The 14,849-nt window shown below is 46.2% G+C and overlaps 1 protein-coding gene across 1 annotated transcript in view; it reads right to left on the reverse strand.

The window, feature by feature from the left end:
• Window positions 1-14,546, reverse strand: part of TOGARAM2 (TOG array regulator of axonemal microtubules 2) — a 30,754-nt gene extending 16,208 nt beyond the window's left edge. Inside the window, exons 1-11 of the mRNA XM_072858442.1 lie at window positions 14,519-14,546; window positions 13,379-13,529; window positions 12,340-12,551; window positions 11,636-11,871; window positions 9,854-10,026; window positions 8,559-8,605; window positions 6,506-6,696; window positions 5,426-5,585; window positions 4,039-4,206; window positions 1,778-1,919; window positions 19-124 (exon numbers count right to left, since the gene is read on the reverse strand). Of these exons, the coding sequence (XP_072714543.1) occupies window positions 19-124; window positions 1,778-1,919; window positions 4,039-4,206; window positions 5,426-5,585; window positions 6,506-6,696; window positions 8,559-8,605; window positions 9,854-10,026; window positions 11,636-11,871; window positions 12,340-12,551; window positions 13,379-13,529; window positions 14,519-14,546 (1,614 nt within the window). The remainder of the gene's footprint in view (window positions 1-18; window positions 125-1,777; window positions 1,920-4,038; window positions 4,207-5,425; window positions 5,586-6,505; window positions 6,697-8,558; window positions 8,606-9,853; window positions 10,027-11,635; window positions 11,872-12,339; window positions 12,552-13,378; window positions 13,530-14,518) is intronic.
• Between the last annotated feature and the right edge of the window lie 303 nt (window positions 14,547-14,849).

Consider the following 14,849-nt stretch of genomic DNA (forward strand, 5'->3'; position numbering starts at 1 on the left):
TAAACACAATGTTCTTACCTCTTTGGTAACTGCCAAGGAAACATCATGAAGTCTACAAAGAAGGACTTCTGAGTGGCAGATAGCCAGGCGTCTGACACTTAAGAGTCCCTTCGCCTTCTGCTGCCTGAAAGGCAATTACCAAAAAGATTGATTTTTCTCACCACCCAAGAACTAGGCAGCACCCTCTGAAATTACCAGGGTGTCCCTCAAACAAACAAATGGAGGTGCTTCTCATATAGCACTTAATTAAGTTGTGGAACTTGTTGCCACAGGATGCTGTGGCGGTCAAAAGCATACATAAATCCAAAAGGCAAATAAATGGTTTCAGAGTGGATGGGTTAATTTGTGGCCATTAAACGAGACAGCCTTTCCAAAATCCATGGCATGCAAAGTCCCTATGTCGCTGCTTACTAGAAGCTGGGAGACTGTGCCATGTTTCTGTTTCTTGCACCCTCCCTGGACCCTGTCCCTGAGATGCAGTCCCGCCTGGCTGTTACTGGAGCATTTTCCCTCCTCACCATCCCCAGAGGGAAGTTCAGAAGTGAGAGTCTGCATTGCCACTCCATAGCTGAGTTTGCACTCTGCAATCTAGTCGTGTGTCGTCGTCCCCCCCCAAAAAAAGCAGTATGTCATAAAAGATTCTACAGCTGGGCAAGAAGAGCCAAAATGCTGGATTTTCCAGAAAATCCCTGCTTAAAATAACACTCACAACAGCAACATGTTATTTAAAAGTAGTAAAACCCCGCATCTTTCAGCACTTCCCTTGTGAAGGACCTGAGCTACGTGAAGGCACATGATGCAGTCACTGGTTCACCAGGGCTGCAGGGCAGGCCTGGGGACCCATCCCCCCTGGGGGCCCTGAGTGTAGCCTGGACCCCCCACACCTGCAGCAGCTCTCTGCACCTCACAGGGCACCAAACTAACAGGGAAGAGAAAGGAGAGAGGGGCAAAACAAAGCAATTACACAATGAGATGCATCATGGAAGGTTTTTCATGGTTTTCCCAGTGTGAATGGAGCCCTAGTTGAGTGTATGCTGACCCAGAAATCAAGAAGACTACCAATATCACCTGAAATTTGTAGAGTCTCCTGCTGTCCGTGTCTCATTTCAGGACACACTGTGATTATCAACAAAACATCTTTGGCCCATATTAAGCACTGAGGAAGAAAAAGTTTAATTCTAAAAGTGCAAGATTCCTAAAGGGCTTTTTTTTCTTTTTCCTTGTCTTCTGCCATGAGCCGTTCAGGAGAAATGACAGGCTGAGTAACTCTGCACCATGTCTCAGTCAATTTCTCAGAAACAGGAACTCCCCGTAGGCGCTGCTGGGACTCAGGTGCAGGAGGGCACAGGGAGACCCTGTCTCCTGCTGCTGCTGCCAGCAGCAGGGCCAGAGATAAATCCTTACTCAGTCCCACATGGGTGAGTGACCTGAGGCCCCCAAACCTCTAAACTCAAGACCACTTCCATCCTGCTTCTGGCTTCAGCCAGTAAATCATCTTGTTCCACAACTTTATCTCTTCCCTGAAGATTTCATTTGCAGCTACATGGAGCAGAAGGCAAAGCTAGGAAACAGCATGGACCTGCTGCAGCTGTAGCACTGCTCCGGACCAAGGCAAATAAAAGGCTGCTCTCGAATCTTTATACTGTGACTGCTTTGGAATGGTTTCATTATTTCCCTTTGGACATCTGGGCTGTCTGAGCTCAGAGGCACTAGAAAAAATGTTTCCAACTTAACTTTACACTGAGAAGGAGAAAGAGCGAACAGGGTGCTTTCTTACCAGTCGTTGCTGCTGAGCCATGTGAGCACGTTGAGCAGCTCCTGCTGTGGGTGAGGGAAGGGTCTGGCTTCCCGGGCGTCCCCACACTCTGGCTCTTCTCCCTGCTCTGGGAATTCCAGAGCAATGGCCGGCAGAGAGTTCGCTGTAAGGAGAGGGTCAGACACTGGCATCACATACCCTGGGGCAAGGCGCTCCACCACCGAGCAGACTGCAACCCAATCTCCCAGCCAAGATTACATATGGGTGCAAACTGCAATTGGCTCAGAGACTTCCCTGCTGTCTGGCTCATTGCTTTCCCCAGCACCCAACCATCTCCCAGTCACCCCCAGCTGGGCACCAGCTCCTTGTGTAAACCTGAAAATTGCACACACAGAGCCAGCTCCCAAGTCCGTATAGGTACCACAGCCAGCTTGCAGATTCATAGTGCTGCAGAGCTCACGCTCACTGGGAGCCAATGCCACCCAGCAGGACTTGCTACCCCAGGAGTAAGCTCCTGAGATGTGCACATACCTCCCTGTATCACCTCCCTGTTACCTGGAGCACTGGGGACAGAGGCACCCTCTAACTTTCTGAGGAAACACCTCCAGCTGCCCCCAGTGAGCACCGAGTCTGAACAACCAAGTCCTGCTGGGCTCGAGCGAATCCCCAAGGAGCAACCACCACGGAACAGTGATGCCTGACCCTCTAAATCTGGCAGTGCCTCTGTTTCCATTTACTTCAAGTATTCTAGACAGAAGGCAGCTGAGTGCACATACATTTTAGCATACTATTGGGAAAGTAGTAGTTTATGGATTTTGCTATTTTCCAAGCATTATGAATATTTACTATTTCAGAGGTACCCACTGGCTGTATTTCGAAAATGCTGAGGTGAAATTTATTTGTCATCAAATGTACTTGTTTGCAAACTGTGCAATACCAAAGCTTTCTCCTGTGGAAAAACGCAATTTCTGGTCTAGATAGTTGTGACAAAAAAGCCTTCCAAATGTGAACTGAGAACAAAAATATGTAAATATAGATGCAAATTGTTGGCAAACACACTCTCTTGATGATAAATATACAAGGTATAAGAAAATTTGGATGACAAATGCATTTGTTATGAAACCTATTTGTCATCAAAAGTACTGTAGGTCAAAAATTTCATGTCTTGCACTCAAAAGCTCATTTTCTAAAGTGTAGATGAAAACATTTGAGCTGTCTAAAAGTATTGAGTATACATATTGCACAGAATCTAGATGAACTGCTATGGAGTCTGTAGGGGTTTTATGCTACCTTGCGTGTTCTACAAAGTATTGAGGATGGAAGAACTGTAAAATAAAAAATATTCAGATGGCGACTAATTTGGATGTCACCGATATCACTGTCACTGACATCACTGATGTCACTGCATGAGTATGTACATATACACATCCATATTCAATATGAATGGAGAGCCACATCAGACTAGTTCTGGTCAATTTTGAAAATCGGAGCATCACTAGAAAAGAGCATTCAAAGCATATCATTCCTAGCTCCCTTTTTCTTAACTCACGCTACTCAGGATCGTAACATGAGGTAGGCTACCCACAAAGGAGAGATGAGAATCACTATGCACTCACTATCTGCTGTGTATTTACTGCAAGTAGCAAACAGCCTGGGAGCACCAGGCAGCCTCTCCTGTATGTCATCTGCTACACACAGCCACCGTATTTGGCTGAGGTGACAGAAGAGGCACTGCTTGTTCCCGGCTTGCATTGCAGGCGGTGGGATGAGAGAAGCTAGAAGCCATTAAGCACTTCTAGGTGCAACAGCATGATTGTACCAAGTCACTAATTTCCATGCAGAGACAACCCTTGCTGCAACAGTAGAAAAGCTGGCTGGAGAGCCGGACAGCAGCACAGGCAGAGGGCCAAGACAGTGAGTGGCTAACTGATCATGGTGGTACACATATGTGCACAGTGAGCACACCCTGCCAGACTGCACCGGAGCTCAGCCCTGCAGTTACAGCTGCCTCCTGGCATCAGTGTTGTATTTTGGACTAACAGTATGGGTAAAGCTAGAACTTAAGGCTTTACCACTACTTTATTCAGCTCAACTTTCCGATGGATATGTAAGCACCAACTGCTCCAGTATCACAAAGCTGGAGTGGATCCAAAGCAGGTTTGCTTTCAATCCTCAGGACAAGCTTTGGACCCAAGATCCTACCTGTGGTTGGGGAATGAGGCAGTTTGTTCTCCTTGTGCAAGGAAAGAGCTGGTGCAGGGGCTGCAGCGGAGTGGGCTCACCTGAGGAGTTGCGTGGGAAGCTGTCACCCTGGCTGATGCTGACGGGGATGCTGGGCAGTGAGGGTCTGTTGACCCGCTTCCTTAAGGCAGTACCAGCTCTCTCTTTGCGTGCATTGCTTGTGCTGGGGGAAATGGAAACTGTCCCATTGACAGGCGGTGGGCCAAAGCCTGCAGAGACCGAAAAGGACCTCGTAAGTGGAGAGTGCTGGACAGGGTGGCTATGGGCTTGGAAAGGGCTAGGAAATCTTGCTGGAGCTGGGTAACATCCCTTTGTTGTCCCAAACAACTCCAAGCATAACAGTTGCACACTAACGTGGGACAGTGATCACAGAGTCATAGAATCATAGAATAGTTTGGTTTGGAAGGAACCTTTAAAGTTCATCTAGTTCAACCCCCCTTCAGGGACACCTTCAACTAGATCAGGTTGCTCAAAGCCCCATCCAACCTGACCTTGAACACCTCCAATGACAGGGCATCAACAACTTCTCTGGGCAACCTGTTCCAGTGTTTCACCACCCTCATAGTAAAAAATTTCTTCCTTATATCTAATCTAAATCTACCCTCTTTTAGTTTAAAACCGAATGCAGTGATGCTTTACCTAAGAAATGAGGAAAACTCAGTACCGCTTTTCTTTTGCTTTCCTGTTTCAGAGGCTGGATAGGAAAGTTACATCTCTGGGGCTCCCACCTCAGCACTCCTCACCAGTACTTCACAAAACAATAGCAAGAAAAAGAGCAGATAACCTTGTCCGATGCCCTTGGGCTGAGTGCTGACTCTTAAGTTCACTGCCGCTGCACTCATGGTAGCGCGTGCAGCAGCATAATCAGAGCCCGTCAGTTGCAATTAAGTCTGTAACGCTGCTTGCTCGTGTGGGTAAAACATAAGCACTGGCTAAGGGCTCCAGCAGGGCTCTGCAATGTGAGCTCCTCAGCAGGGAGCGGTGTGAGCAGGATAATCTGTCCTATCATGTGAGCAAGATCTTTTGTCTTTTAATTAGAAATAGTTTAATTTTGTTTCTTCCAGGTTGCACCTTGGTTGCATTCTGAGTCCAAAAGCATTCTTTTGGACTCACTCATTCATCTTTCCTGGAGGCTGCTCTCAATTAGAGTCTAAAACCCCAATGTAGTTTGCAAGACAGAATTTACCTAGTCTGAAATACTTTATAGGAGAAGCGGGGAAGGTGATACTCTGTGACTGGCTCAGTGCGGGCCACGGGCAAGACACTTCATGTCTCTCTTTTTCTTTGGAACACGGAAATAAATCCTATTCTAACTTCTACTAAGATGCAAGTGTAACAGCCTTCCAGTCTGATTTCATAGACATTTGCAACACTATGCAAATAGCAAGCAAGTGAACAAAGAGGCCCACAACTATAGCAACTACTTACTTTCTTTGGCTGCGTCCCCAGGGTCAACACTCTCTGTAGGGAGCTGCAAGGACTTTTCCTTTTCACTCTCTTTCTCCCTCTCTCTACGCAAAAGCTCCATCTGTCTCATTCGCTTCTCATGTATTTTCTTCTGAGCTGACTTGGACAAGGTAACACGGATCTAGTTGTAATGGAAATACATCATGGAGCATAAAGAGAGATACATAAACCATACACAACACTTCATCAGGAACACAGTGGTAGAGTGTCATCGTCTTTCATGCAGCTCCATATACATCCCAATAGCTTCAGAAGAATTCCTCCTTTCCTCACCTTGGCATACAATTACACCCAGTAATGTATAACACTTCATTGCCATAACCTTCCACTGGTCCAAGATACTGTTTCTCAACCCATGTCAGGAAGCCCTGCTTGAACCAAGAGAGTTATAGGAATGCTCCAAGACGTATGAAGAGCTCACATTGCCAGTGAATAGGCAGTTCACTTCCTACAGGCCAGAGTAAGGGAATAAAAACCATCTGCAACAACCAGGAATGAGAGGTAGTTTGCTGTTTCTTAACACTCATAGCCAGTAATTGCAGATGCTTCTCACTTCCTTTCTTCTGAAGGACTCAGCTGCTCTCTGAAAACTCAGGACTCCAAAAAAGGAGTCATGTGAAAACAAGTTTGAGAAACATTGGTCTTAATGAATAGAAAAATTGAGAATGAGAGGGCTGTGAGATACAGCAAGAAAGGTAACCAAGGAAAAGCAAGCTCTCCCATTTTATTTTGCAGTATTGCTTACACTCAACATTATAATCTTTGCTTCTGTGCTTCCGAGCGTGCACTTTGCACGTGTTCACTGATGTGTAACTTGCTCTGCCATTCAGATCCGCTCTAAATTGGCTTCCTGAGTAACCTTAGCACCATCTCCCAACCAGTGACTTCTGCACCAGTGAAAATACTCAAGCAATTGCTCTGTAGCTGTCAAATGTATTCCCAAGAGAATCTGCTCCCCAAGAGAGGAAGATTATGATTTTCAGTGACATTTTGTGCTAAGCACTGAACAGTCACTGAAAATGAAGCCTGCTCACCCCTTACCCTTCCATTGTTGTCCTTCAAGTCATCATCACTCAGAAGGCAAGGGCTCATGAGATGATCCATGTCCTTGGCCTGGCTGAGTGGGAGGCCTGTTAACTGGGACACAGGTTCACATAAATGTCCAGCAGACTTCACGCCACCAACAACGCGATGCTGGAGAGCAGGCAAGACGGGTTCCAGTGTCTGGAGCTCTGATAAGACACGGATATAGATTGTGTATGAGAACAGCAAGGAACATACCACCTCTCCAAACAGATGGGGTACTACCATATTGCACTGGCAGCATAAATTACATTACTCTGTTGGCCATCAGACTTAAACCTACTGCATGATAAAGGCCTCAGCCCTTGGCTTCTGGTGAGCAGCTGTGTTTGATAGAGAAGAGCAGAGAAATGGAGATTGCCCTTGCTAAAAAGATTCTTATCTGTTCCTATCCATTTTGATTTTAGTAAATATCCTCTTTTCCCCAGTTACTAAAAGAACTCCTGGTTTTTAATAGCTATATGCCTTTGTAGAGGTAAGAATCAACATTTCCTCTTCTTTGCTGGAATATTTTAGAGGGTATTTAAAGAAAAGCTTAGGATTGCTAGAGTGTTACCAAAACCAGAATTGTGTTCTTGCCGCTAGAGAATTCATTTTCCCCAAGGAGTTTCATTCTAAATTGTAGCAAGCAGATCAGCCCACTTTCTGGGCAGCCTGACTAAAGGCTGATTTTCTTAATGGGAATAGCATAGTGCAGCTCATTCTGAGCTCCAACAGAGCTGTTAAAACTCAGAGAGCTAATCATTCCTTACATGGCTTCACAGGTGATAAAATCATGTGATAGCCAAGCAGTAAAAAAGGAATAACTTTCTTAAATCAGGATTTTTTTCCCTGTGGAATGGTCAGGTCAATAATAAAAGAGAGAGAGAGATGGTTGAACACTATAGCTCATTTCTAGTCCCGAATGTTTCCAGCAAAAATGTCACCTTACTTACTCAGCAATACTTCTCCCTAGTTGCATTCAGCATCCTAGCTGCATATCAGCAATAAGGGAATCAGTCCTATAGGGCATGCCCATTACTTTGCAGAACTAACACTGAGCTGAGGGACCAGTGGGTCCTATCCCTTTTTCTGCATCAGCAAAATTATTTATTAAATTCTCATCTCTCCTATCACTACAAACCCACAGATGGCAAAGGGACATCAACTGTGTCACTGAGGTTTTCAACTTAAAAGTATTGGCTGACACAGATGCACCAGACACTGCATTTTGTCTTGCAGAACTCTTATTGCTAGTGATAATGCAAGGCAGGAAGAGGGGAGAAGCCAGTAGGCATCTCCTACCACAGCCTCAGTTTGCAATACTGACATATGCAGATAGAGTAGGGGAAGAGATTTGTAATCATAAACGTAGCATATGTGGTTTGAGGTAAATGAGTTGCACAAAGGAAACCTCAGCTCATTACTCAGCATTCAATTTAGGCTTGTGCTTTAAGAGGATGGAAAGCTCAGATCCTGCATAGGCTGGATCCTTTTTTAAGTCTCTTTCTCTGCAAATGGAAAATTCACAAGGACTTCCTATCACACAAGGTTTCACTATTTCTCCCAGTGCAAAAATAGGCAATGTTGACGAATCTACTTCAGATCTCAAAGGGTTCAGTTCAGAAACTGCTCCAAGGGAAACTTTTCTCCTTCAAGTGTAGGAGGAAGGAGCGGGAACGTTTCTCATTTCATGTGAAATGTCTCATTTTTCCCTACTCTTTGTGACATTAGAGAGTGTGCAGGGAGATAAAAGGTATGATCATGAGGTAGAGGAACGTTTTCTTTTCCTGCTGTGCATTTCCAGGGCCCTGGGATACCCCTCCATCTCCTGCCATTCATAACCCCATGCTGGAGTCATTTTCACTGGATCACCAGAGCACATTTCCCAGTGACTGGGCTCTGTGGGAGCCAGCTGAGCACACCAAGGAATTGAAAAAGTTACAGGATGGTTTTCAACCGAACTTTCACAGTGCCACCCACGGGTCAGGATTCCTATGGTCATTTTAGGACAGCCATGCCCTGTACCTACCTAGATATTTAAGGGTCTTCTCTTCACTTCTGCTGCTGGATCTTGGCCTTAATAGAATTGAGGATAAAAGAATATATGAGGAGACAGAAAGAGAAGGGGGATAGCATTAAAGGAGGCAAATTTTCTTAGCATGGTCATTCTGATGAAGGAGAAAATGCAACCCATAAAACCAACAGTATGCAAAGCTGATTAATTGCCATTAAACTTTCAGTTGCTGGAATTACACAGAGCTCATCAAGCTCCAGCTGAAACACAGGAGTCATTCCTCAGTTTGGGCCTTAACTATCCAATTCTGCTGTCTTCTTTTGGAGCTAAGTGGTTCTCACTGTTACATACATCCTTTCTGAATCAGCAAGAGATGTTAAGCCAGTCATAAGGCTGTATTGAAGGCAGCTACCTTTATACTGCTGTAGAAGCCTAACTTTGCCTGGTCATGACTTCAGCTGATGACAGTATCTTGTTACACTGCTGTCTCCTAAGAATAATATTACACCTCCCTGCTCTTTCAAGAAGAAAAAGGAGTTTTCCAACTCAACTGGTAGGTAAGTATATTCAGATTGCACTTTAAAAGCCATGCTGAAGCTTTTAAATTGGAACTATATTTCTACGACTCCTTATTTATTGTTATAACCAGGATAAGGTTGAGAGCTAGATTTCCCCATGCATATCCAAGCAAAAATCTTTCCATCAGTTACAGCCCTATAACTGTTCTCTAACACCTTGCCCCCTTTGATCTTAAAACCGTATGGAAATATTAAACATCTATAGGATTATACATCTATAAACCAAGATTTATCTGGGCTCTCATTTCACAGAGAAGGCCCAGACACAGAGAAGTTATTACTGACATTTACAGAAGCAGCATCTGAATTTGCAGACAGCTATACAATAGCCAATGTTTGCCCTAATAGCCAATATTTGCCCTAACATATTCTTGCAGGTACAGAAATTGGCAGTCAAAGATCACACACAAAAACAGATGCTGTATTCAGATCCATGCAATACAGTTCCCACATGGCACCACAAAGATTACAGAATGAATCAGTATCAGAGTCCAGCAGAGGATGTGTTTTTAAGGTCCTCTTAAGTCCTGCCTCCTCCTCCCCCCCGCCACCCCTGCTCTTAGAGTGTATGATGTTGGTTTTGACATTGTGGTGGATCATCATAGATATGCCAAATGGTGAATGCACAGAAGTTTGCATAAATATATTGGAGAGCTGACTGTGGAAAATAACCTCACGAGACGAGAAGTGCGAAGTGAACAGCGTATTGGAGAAGCAGACACCTTGGCTTACCTCACCTCCAGGGCCTCTTGGAAAACCAGATGCTGAGAGCTTGGGAGAGGCACTGCAGAGCTGCCAGGATCCTCATCAGATGGTCTTGCTGACTTGGGGATAGGAGGAATCAAAGCCATTCCCAGTGACTTCTTCCCATCCCCATGACTGCAACATGAGGGCAGCAGGGAAGCCTGGAAATAGTAGAACGCAGTGCTCAGCTCAAGCATCCAGCCTTCCCCCTTTGATGCCACAAGAAGTTTAGCTATGCTCTTAGCAAGGACTTGGCAGGAAAAGAAAAGTCAAACTAATGGAGCAGCTTGGCCTAGGATGGGCAATGGAAAGGGAAGTGGTGAGGGAGAGACTGTGTCACCGCTCTTGCCAGCTCTCTCCCCTCGCTCACCTCTCTGGCAGTGGCTGCATTCCCACCTGGCATCCATCTGCTTGGCATAAGGATGTTCTGGGGTGCCGTTGCCTCTCTTAGGCTTTCTGATGGTATGGGAATGGGTTTAGATCACTATCCTCTCACTGTCCCTAAAGCACCTACCAGCCATTGCTGAACTCCAGCCAAGTCCCCACAAAGTCATTTTGCATGCTGGCAAAACCTGCTTTTCTCAAACCCATAATTTTTTCTGCTTCTGCCCTTCCTACAGTCCCCCACCAGCCTTTCGGCCCAGACGTTAATTTGCTTTCTGGATGCTCGGCGCTCTCCAGCTCCCGTACAATTCATCATCTCAGGCTCACTGTCATTTATTAAGTTCAGCAGTGCTCCCTACCCTGCTGCTCTGTGTAAGGTCTCTCTGCCTGCTGAAATTACTTCAGGCTCCCCATGCCATAGCTAGGAAGGGGGATGGAGGGAGCCGGGGCAGATGCACACCCTTCCTTAGTATCCCATTGTTCTTGTCACAGCTAAAGAGCTAAATCAGGACCTGTTCAAACTCCAGTGAAACCAACAGAGTTAATGTCAGGGATACATTTGGCCCTGTATCTGCAAGGGTGAAATCAAGTACACCAGCCTTTTATTGGTTATCGTGTTTACAAAAGCTGTTATTCATCTGCCTTCTCCTGCCCACCACAGCAAAACCAAAATGACTGCAGCTTCTGTCCCTCCTGCAAAAGCAATCGAGTGGATTGGGTCTGGTCTCCATTCCCCATGGCCAGAATTGCCAATTTCCATCACTTAGCCCTGGGCAGACCCATGGGAGGGGATGAAGCTGCACTGGGGCTGCTGAACTCTAGAAACATTATCAGAGATAACTGTGCAGAAGGACATGGCTGTACAACTCAAAAGCAGGGACAACCTAAAGTTGAGTTTGCAGGACTGCCTGCTCCAGCAAACATCATTTTCCATCTAAACTGGACAGAGCTGATATAAAAAGCCACCAAGACACTGGTGTGTCTGCAACAGTAACCGCAATGTACAGATGTTTCACAGATATGTGTGTTTTACTAACTGTAGAAGGATATGCTTGACCAGATTAGACACATTTAGTTGCTCCAACTGGTTGCTGGTGTTTTCTCAGTCATAAAACACTAGAGCCACTAGACACATAAAACACAGCAGGAGCCACTAGAGAGCACAGAAACTATTTAAAGACCTCTTCTCCTATTGATACACACTGAGGACACGAAGTCTGCAGTACGCATGTTGCAAAGACAGCCTGAAGCGCAATGTCCAGCTGAGCTCTTACTTGGCTCAGCTGCTTCCCTGGGCTGGCACCACAGGGAAAGAAGATCTCAGACCTCTGCCTACAGGAAATAAACTGAGGATCCACCACACATTATTTGGCTTGGTTTCCTTACTTTACATCCTTTTCCCTCTGACATCAGCTCCTTGTTATTTCCATCACTGTCATCACAGCCTGCGCCATTTTCCCCATCCTCCTGCTCTCCATTGCTCATCCTGCTGGGCTTTGAGGAAGGAAGGCTGTTCCGGATGGGAAGCACAGGCTCAGAGGTGACCAGGAGCCTCTGGGAAGCTGACCTGGAAACTACTGGCTTCAGGGTAACTCCCTTAGGATCACTGCAGTCAGTCAGGCCTGCAAAGCGGAGACACAAAGCGTAATAGAAGCAGCACTGCAAACATAAAGCACCTGAAGCTAGATATTTCATTGGACAGATTTCTTGGAAACTTCTAAATAACTGCACAGGGAAGCATGCTCATACTGGCAGCCACTTGAAGCAGACCAGTGGACAACACTTAGCCACTTCCACAGAGCCACCAGAGGAACACCCTGGTCCTCTGGGCTCCTGCGAGACAAGGAACCCACAGACCTGTGCTTACCCAGAATAAGTCATCTGCACGTACACCCTCCGGCTCCTCTTCCTGCCCCACAGTTGTACACCTGTACAGCAACAGGAGGGCTACGCAGGGGACTGAGAGCAGGGAAGGTTATTGCAGAGGGGCACATGCAGGGGAGAACTGGTCACTGGGAATGTGCGCTAGGTCTCTAGGCTGGGAAAAGACGCTTATTCTCACAGGAGAGCGGGCAAGGCTCCCGCCTTGCCTCTCTGTGAGGCTAACAGACCCTCAGACATCCTCCTTATCTTCAGCTTGTCCTTGATTTGAATGGTTTCTGGGGCAGCACTGCTCACCTCCCTCTCTCGGGGGTCCTGGGTCAAGCCTTGGTGAGAAAGGTGGGAGAGATCACCTCCATCCCCAGGGCTTAGGTCGTACACACTAGCCTGGCTGACCCAGCCATCCAGGGGAGAGATGGCCCTTGGGTATGGAGGTTTCCCAACTCCATCCCCATCCCATAAACTCAGCTGCTTCTTCAAATGGGTTGTTAAGATAGACTGAAAAGAAGCTGTAGGTCAGGTAAAAGGGAAGAAGTGAGCCAGCTGACCTCACAGCTTTACAATCAATCCATCTAATGAGTGAGGCATTCAATGTTTTTTTTAATCATTCAGAAGATCAGTTTGGTTTTATTTTTCATAAAACTAGCATCAGTTTAATTCTTCTGAACAGCATTGAGCTAGCAAGCCAGGAGAGAGAGGTTGAAGGCCCCACTGGTAACAGAGGAAAAAAGATTCCCATTTCAGGACTTGGCTTCTGTGAAGACTACCAGTAAAGACCCACATGGTGCTACTGGTATTTCTGGAAAGCAGAAAGACATCTCAGCAAGCAGGCAGACCTTGCCAGCATTTCTACAGCACCATCCCATCCTTAAGGTCAGATCTGATGGGCAAGCAGAAGAACAACTGGGAATTTACCTGTGGCGAGACCACGCATTGATAGCAAGGATAGAAACAGAACTCGCATCTCATTACCATGCCCGATTTATGGCCAGTTGGGCCACAGTCCCTGTCCTGGCTGGCAGTAGTACTGATTTGACTACTGTTGATAAAGGAGAAAGCATAATGGTCTAATGACAGAAAGATGTGATGCCATGCGCACCACTGGAGCAGGGCAGGATCATCTGCAGCTCTCTGTTCAGCCACCTACTCTGACACAGAGCCAGCACATGAGGACTGACCTCCAAGGACCATTTCTCCCCAAATCAGGGGTTTTTTTCATTTGGCTGAGGCCACCATTGCATATTCAACCCCTTTCCATCCTCACCTTTGTCTCCAGTGGTCCAGCTGCTGCCACAAAACTGCAAGTTCGAATCAATGCTTCCGCCTCGCAGAGCCGTGTATCTGGGTTTGAATTTGGGAATGCTCCCACAGTAGACAGCAACTGCGGCATGGTACTTAGCTTTAAAATAAGGACAGGACAAATGACTCAAATTCGCAGCATTTGATATGGAGAGGAAAAAACAGACACCCCTTCTCCATAGAAGACTAACACAGCAGTAGTGACCTGCAGTCCTGGCCTCTGCAACGGTCTGTTTGACCTCACGCTACTCTGCCTGGTGAGGCGCTTGCATTCTAGCACTTTGACAGCTGAACGTTCTACAAATTTGCATGTGTTTTGCTAGTTGCCCATCCACAACTACAGGATTTCTTTCCTCTCCTTTCAAAGGGTAGGCAACCCACAAGGGTCTCTACAATTTGACAATGTCTAGCAAGTAGATGCTTTCCAAAGCTATTTTGAAAGTCCTTTGTTTCTGTAATTCCCACTCAATTTTGGGTTGGGTTTTGTTGGTTTTTTTATTTCTCTTCACAACAAAGAAAGTACAAGGACACAAACAATTAATCACCAGGTGTTATAACTAAAAGAAGGTTTGCACTCTGCATTAGATGTCCCTAATAATTCAGTGGGCTTATTTGATTACTGTATCTGTAGGATGCAAATTGTCCATCCAAACATCCTCCTTTGTTCTGCTTCATTGTTACAGGGGTTTATTCCCCACTTTCTTTACTGCAGAGACACCCAAAACCAACGTAAACATGGCCTGCCTCCAAAAATTTCTGAACTTTGCTGTTCCTGAAAATTAAAGATTATACACAGCGTGTTTCCCTGCCCCTTATCCTGGCCAATATCTTCCCCATTACCCAGCCTCTAAGGCTGGGCTCTCACTTGTACAGCATGAAGAATAGCTGCTGCACTTGCCAGCATCTCCAGGGTCTTGTGATCAGCGCTTTGAATGCAGCTTTTGTACACGCTCTGCCTCCCTGAGCCGAGCAGCATTCCTGGGCACCGGCACTGCCGCTGCAGGTGAACATCCTCCAGGCAAAGGCTGCAGGAACGGGATTGCAACAAGCCCTAGCTGAAGAAGTCTCCAGTCTGCTGCAGCCCTTTACCTGCTGCGAAATCATCTTGCATTGCCATGGTGGGGGGGGACGATGGGCTCTTTGCAGATGAGTCTACTCGATGTACTGCTGGTCCCTGGGCCCGATACAGCTGCCAGTGGGTTCCCCTGCAGCATCAGGAGCCTACATGGAAAAATAACACTGCTAGTGCAAGTGACAGCCACCAATCCCTGGCATCGCCCTGCTACAGGGGTTCTTGTGTACGAAACTGCTCAAGTCAGGTGGTGTTAAAACAGCATAAATATATATTCAAGCTATGCATTTTCCACATTCTGTCAAAATCATGGCCAGAAAGTCCAAATGCTGGAGGAGGACTGCTGTC

The sequence above is a fragment of the Ciconia boyciana genome, chromosome 3 (assembly GCF_034638445.1).
Source record: "Ciconia boyciana chromosome 3, ASM3463844v1, whole genome shotgun sequence".
NCBI classification, from domain to species: domain Eukaryota; kingdom Metazoa; phylum Chordata; class Aves; order Ciconiiformes; family Ciconiidae; genus Ciconia; species Ciconia boyciana.